The sequence below is a fragment of the Helianthus annuus genome, chromosome 13 (genome assembly GCF_002127325.2).
Source record: "Helianthus annuus cultivar XRQ/B chromosome 13, HanXRQr2.0-SUNRISE, whole genome shotgun sequence".
In the NCBI taxonomy this organism is placed as follows: domain Eukaryota; kingdom Viridiplantae; phylum Streptophyta; class Magnoliopsida; order Asterales; family Asteraceae; genus Helianthus; species Helianthus annuus.
This window is the reverse complement of record NC_035445.2, coordinates 99,843,652-99,850,363: the sequence shown is the minus strand read 5'-3', so window position 1 is coordinate 99,850,363 and position 6,712 is coordinate 99,843,652. Positions and strand designations below refer to the sequence as shown.

The 6,712-nt window shown below is 35.3% G+C and overlaps 1 protein-coding gene across 1 annotated transcript; it reads right to left on the bottom strand.

Moving 5' to 3' along the window:
- Positions 1 to 1,808: 1,808 nt before the first annotated feature.
- LOC110901394 lies at positions 1,809 to 3,173 on the bottom strand. Its single transcript, XM_035982302.1, has 3 exons — positions 3,108 to 3,173; positions 2,165 to 2,808; positions 1,809 to 1,857 (listed from the first exon to the last, which is right to left on the bottom strand). The coding sequence occupies exons 1-3, from the start codon at positions 3,171 to 3,173 to the stop codon at positions 1,809 to 1,811; spliced, it is 759 nt and encodes a 252-aa protein (XP_035838195.1).
- Between the last annotated feature and the right edge of the window lie 3,539 nt (positions 3,174 to 6,712).

Sequence of the window (6,712 nt, the reverse complement as noted above, 5' to 3'; positions counted from 1 at the left end):
GGTTCTGGCAAAGCACCTTGTCAATGTATTAAACGCCAAAAAATTGACTAAACGCCATAAAAAACATTTGGTCTTATTGTAATCTTATGAAAATATTAATGACTCGTAGTGAATTATTATACAAAGCCACAAAACGCCAAAAAAATTGACCAGAAAACGCTATAACGCCAAAAAAATTGACCAGAAAACGCTATAACGCCAAAAAGATTATCTATGTGACACAAAAACAATTAATTCAATGCTAAATATTTAATGAATAAAATTAACGCCAAAAAAATATTAGACGCAACATAAATTGGGAAAATAAAAGAAGACTGAAAAGACAAAAAAACCCCTCACGCGCTGATCGTATCCGCACCACGTGTTGGGCCAGGATGCGTTCTTACCGTTCTCACACTTTTGGGCGTTTTCTCCTGATCCCGTACCTATATATATATATATAGGGTCGGGATTTAGGGAAAATGGTGAAAAGTGTGAGAACGGTGAGAACGCTTATAGGTCGTCAGATCAAAACAATCCATGGACTAGATTGGCGCGATGGCGTTCTCGTAAATAACATCAATTTTATTACTTGAACGTGCTTCATTAAGGGTAAAAAGGGTAAACATCCTTTCATACATAAAATGCCATTAAATATAAAACGCCAACTAAATACAAAACGCCAATTTTATTACTGCGTAGTTTTTTCTGTGTTTTAGTTAAGGTCTTGGCCTACAAAAACGCCATTAAATATAAAACGACAAGCTTGAAAGATGGGACGTGTTACAGACTTAACAGATAAAGCTGAGCAAAACCGAATACTTTATTAATTGCATTCATTGTTATAATAATATCCTGCCTAAACTACGCGTCAAAAACATCCTATAAAAATAAACGTCTCAACACCTTCCATTGATGACACCAGAAAAACAAACACCGTGGTTCCTGAATACCACTCACTGTAAAATGCCAAAAAGTTCAAAAAAAAAATCAACGATGGCAAACATCTTTTCTTGTATATTCAGTATTGTTCTGCATAAAGTTTCACCGAATGGTTTGTTAGCTGAGAGGAGTAAGATTTTGCTACATGAGATGGACAAATTTCAAGAAAAAGAGACTGATGACAATCATATGTCATTTTGTCTTCTTTGTTCTTGAAGATGGTTTAAATGAGGAGAAGAGACCGATCCCAGTGTAAACGCTATTTTGGACTCCATAATGATAATGAAGATGACAGACAAATAGCATCCACCCACACGTCGTCGATCTATGTCTCCAACATCCACAAACAAACTTCAACACACGAACAACAAAAAACCACATCAAAACCAAAATGCCATTTATTTTGTGACAGTTCTTGTAGTTTCAAAAGAAGAAAGAGACTCATGACAGTGAAGATTTGAAAGATAAGATTCGGATTTTTAATTTAATTTTTTTGCTTCTATTTTTTTTAATTTTTTTCTGTGGTTTGTTATGTAATTTTCAGCTAAGAACAAAACTACATTAATTCTCTAAAAAAATGCTTGTAAAACACCATCATGCCACAAACGCCAAACTCCCAAACTATAATAAAATTACTTTGGACAAGTATTATTAAAAAAATCAAAAAAGTATAAAACAATGTGCAAGAGAATAGAACAGAGTGCCATCTTTATCTAAACACCATTGAAAATACAAAACGCCAAATTCTAAAAAAGATGGGACGTGTTACAGCCATAAAACAGATGAAGTTGAACAAAAAGTAACTACAAACAGTTCATTGAAACGATAGAAACTTTGTTACTAACATTTATTATATTAAAAGCCACTCCATGGGTAATTGAATTTATTTATCTTTTCGAAACGCCAAAATTACCTGTCAGGTTACAGGATTGCATCCTACATGGCGACAAAAAAAGGTCATTATAAAAGTAGAACAGGTAAACACAACTTAGGGGAGGAGGGGTGGTTCACTAGTGATAGTTTCTATCACCCCCACTATCCAATCAAATCATGCCATGTCATCACCCAACATTCTATCACTAGTGATAGAAATGTAGGCGGGGTGGTATCACTAGTGATGGAATTCTATCACTCCCAAATTTTTTAATTTTCATTTTAAAAAATAAATTAACAATAAAACACTAAAATATAAATTTCATTAAACTTAAAAAATAAATTACATAGCCAAATAAAAAAAAACAACCAAACGGGTGGCATCTCCCAACCCCACTTTGCGCAAATCTCGCGCTTTTGTTGAATGACAATTGACTTGAACGGTTCGTCGAGATGGGCGTGGTTTTCACACAAGATTTTTAAATCATTTTGTCTTTCAATCGTTTTCAAGTGTTCCTTGTACGCCTGCTCGTGTTCAACTTTTAGGGACATAATTGTTTCTTTTCTTTGTTCGGCCTTCTTGAATTGGGTCATTTTCTCCTCTTCGATTCTGAAGATCGACTCCGCCACCGCTTCCTTACCTTTGCTTGACGATTCACCACCTCTCCTGCGTCGTGGCCTTGTGGGTGTATCTTTTTCAACGGGGTCGTCAACGGGTTGATCGGGTTCGTCAAGGGGGTCGTCGTTTAAGTTCATTTCGGGCAAGTTATCCGACGCGGAAGTCGTGTAGTTCCCCGAATCGGATGTCTTTGATCTTTTCGAACCGCCTCGTTTTTTTGGAGCCGTAGGACCACGCATGTCAACCAACTCAACGGGGACCCACTTCGGATGATGTCTCGCAACTTCCCATGCCCCCACGTGTGGAAAAGTCCTATTTTTGTATAGTCGGCAATACTCTTCGGTGGCTTGTCGCATGATTGTCGCCTCGCTCGCTCCACTTTGTGGGTTTCGGTTCTACAAAAAATATAAAAAGTTATGTTTTTTTAAAAAAAAATCTGTTTTTTTAAAATGTTTTTTTATTTAATTAAAAAAACTGTTTCTGTTTTATTTAATTAAAAAACTATTTCTGTTTTTTTTTAAACTGTTTTTTTATAAAACTGTTTTTGTATTTTTTTTTTAAAAACAACTGTTTCTGTTTTATTTTAATTAAAAACTGTTTCTGTTTTTTTTAAAACTGTTTTTTTATAAAACTGTTTCTGTATTTTTTTTAAAAAAAAAAACTGTTTTTTATTAAACTTTAATAAAAAACATACCTTTTGAATGAAACAAGCGTTGAACTTGCTAATTTTCTCGTTCAAATCCGTCCACTTCGACGTCATTTGGTCCATGTTACGTATCCTTGCACCGGGAAGTTGCCTAAAATGACCCGTCTCCAAAACGCATCCTTTCTTTGCTCGTTGCCATGTTTCCTATTCTCCGAGATGCGCAAATACGCCTTCACCAAGGACACCTCCTCCTCGCTCGTCCAATGTTGTCGGCCGATTGGAGCGATTTCTTGAACGTCATCATTTTCTTCTTCTTCCTCTTCCTCTTCCTCTTCTTCTTCTTCCTCTTCCTCTTCCTCGTCAAGACTTTGTTGTGGTTCATGCCACGCGCTTGCAAAATGATGGATGAGGGTGTTGTCTTCTAGTAGTGGGTCGAGTGTGTGGGGTTGGGTTTGATACGTTTGGGGTTGAAATTGGTGAGGTTGAAACGGTGGAACGAACGGTTGGTTTTGGTACGTTTGTGATTGAAAGGGTGGATATTGTTGGGTTTGAAAGGGTGGATATTGTTGGGTTTGAAAGGGTGGGACTTGGTCGGGTTCGTCTTGCAACCTAAAGCGCGTCGGCTCGCCAAGATTCGCTCGAACCTTGGGTCTTACGGGATTTTTCTTCGTACCCGAACCTCTTTTTTTCGAACCCCCACCTCTCTTGCTTGAACCTTCCATGTTTCTTGTAAAATTATTTGGAGAGTTTGTTGATTTTTTGTATTGAGTGTGAGATAATTTGTTGTTTTTTGAATTGAGTAAATGAGGATTTATAAAAAAAAATTGTTTCAAACGGTCAAAAAAAATTAACAAACAGTCAAAAACCAACGTTCCAATTTCAAATTCAACGCGTGATGTGTTTGACGCGTTTTAATTATAACGCGTTATTTTTTTATCGGCGGCGGTGTTCTGTTTATGTTTCATGCGTTATAGAGGTGGTATAATGGACCACCCCGTGTGCTCTTAGCACTCCACACATTATCTAAAACGCCACACATTGTCCAAAACACCATACAACTTTAAAAAATGGCTAAAGTAATAGCATGGAAGTTTGAGAGGTCGGGGAGACGTTTCATCCTAAAGTTCTCTGATAGGAGAAGGGTGAAGGTCAAGACAATCAAGGCCATACTTAGTATGGATGAAGTAGTTCAAAGGGATATTCTGGCCCTTGGGGTTCAAATGGCCAACGATTGTGAAAGGACTCGAAAGGTAATAAGAAGATTGAATAGAAAATTTCCAGCAGATGATGATGATGATGATGATATTGACGATACTCCTCTACCAACAATTAGCAGTTGGGGGTTGGATGAAGAAGCAATATCGACATGGGGTGGAATATTCATTGCCGATGGACGAAATGCTGAAAACAGAGAGATACATCTTCTTGAACAACTCTATGATTTAGCACCTGCGAACGATGCAAGATCCAGGGTTGTAATGATATTTAAGTATAGGCTGCAGCAAAGAAGAGACGAGATGATGGCGTTATACGCCAATGCAAAATATGATGGTGATGAATCTGAAGAAAGTGATGAACAAAGCGATGGGTACATCTCTGATGTAATCCCACACACAGAAGACTATTAGTTTGTTTTGATTTCGTCTTATTGTAATCTTATGAAATATTAGTGAATTATTAAGAACGCCAAAAAATTTACCTTTATCACATATATGGGATTAATTCACCTGGGATGCCATAACGACAAGAAAATTATCTATATGACACAAAAACAATTAATTCAACGAGACAGATCCGAAAAAAAACCAGTAAAACGCCAGGTAGTTATTGAATCTAACTAAACGCCAAAAAAAATCTTAGACGCCAAAAATGAAGCAGTATTGTGACACACGAATTGGGGAAAAAGAAGATTAAAAAGACAAAAAAGCCCCTCCCACCCTGATTATATCCCACGCCATGTGTTCCATCAGGATGCGTTCTCACCGTTCTTACACTTTAGGGCGTTTTCTCCTGATCCCGTTTCTATGTATATATATATATATATATATATATATATATATATATATATATATATATATATATATATATATATATATATATATATATATATATATATATATATATATATATATATATATATATATATCTGGTATTTATTAAATCTGTATGAATGGGCCTCGCCCTTCACATGTCCTCGTGCCTTGCACGCTTGTCATTGGGCCTAGCCTATGTCTTTATGTTATTGGGCCATGCCCGTGGCTGTATGTTATTGGGTCTTGCCTATGTCTTTTATGTCATTGGGCCTTGCCCATGTCTTTTATGTTATTGGGACTAGCCCATGTCTTTATGTTATTTGGCCTTGCCCATGTATTTATGTTATTGGGCCTTGCCTATGTATTTAGATTATTGGGCCTTGCCCAAAATAATTATATGAGTCCATATTGTTTATAATCTTACACTTGGTAATATTCACTAAGTATGGGTTTTAAATATGTTCATATACTTACATAAAATCACTTAGCAATTTTTATACATTCTAACTTTTTGGGTTTTGTTATCGTTAGTATATATATTCGTTAAGTGTCTAAAAATATATTATTTTTAGATGTGTCGTCGTAGTCGTTTAATATATATACTTTTGTGTCGAAAGTCGCCCAAGTGTCGTAGTAGCTCCTCGTGATGGTGCTATGCTCGTTTGTCATCGGTGAACGTTATATATATTCCTTTATTTACCGAATGATTTTATATGTCTTATTTGGTCGGTTGAAATATATTTTATTTCTTAGGAATATATTTTTATAAATTCATCCGTCGTCCGAATTATCCGCTTGTCCGATTATTCGTTTAGGGATATAATATAAGTATGGTTTATATATATATCCAATGTCTTAGCATTTCTGTGGTAATTTGAGGATATTAGTGTACATATATTTATGTAGTATTTTATTCTTGTTTTCTTACAAGTATTTTCATGGCTTGTATTTGTGTATTATTTAGATCATCCTACTATTATCTAAACTAGTAGTAAAACCCATGTGCAAACACGAGTGGTTTTTAGAAAACTATGCATACCACATTTTAATAGAAAGTATAGATAGATGTATAGATATTGTAATTTTTAGTTTAGTTTTTCTTTTGATTAATTAATATTAAATTAGTCATGAGATATTTTCACAAATCTTGCATGTTGATGCATTTGAACTCTGATTTACAACTAAACAAATAATCATCATAAAAAGCGAGAACTATTATTTTACTTTGCCGAATGTTCATATCTGTTGGAAATGTATTTATCAAACTTCAATACAGAAGTTGTAAAACATCAAACGAATATACTAACAAACTTAAAATCTTTAGTTTGAAAAAATTCAATAGAATTTGAATACAACTTAAGTTTCAACAAACATTAACTACGATCACACGATCACCTGCTTCAACAACTTTCACCAAAGCCCAATCAAGAGTCTTTTACCCAGCAACATCTCCTTTGCTACATGTTGTGTCCAGACTACATATGCTACTGGAGACAATGTCACAGCTGCTGATCCAACAAATCTCCCTATACTACAGATGATACCAAAACCCTTCTTTATTACTGATCTTTATTTCTCATCAACATCTTCCTGATTTGTCCTTTGAATTGTAGTTCAAAG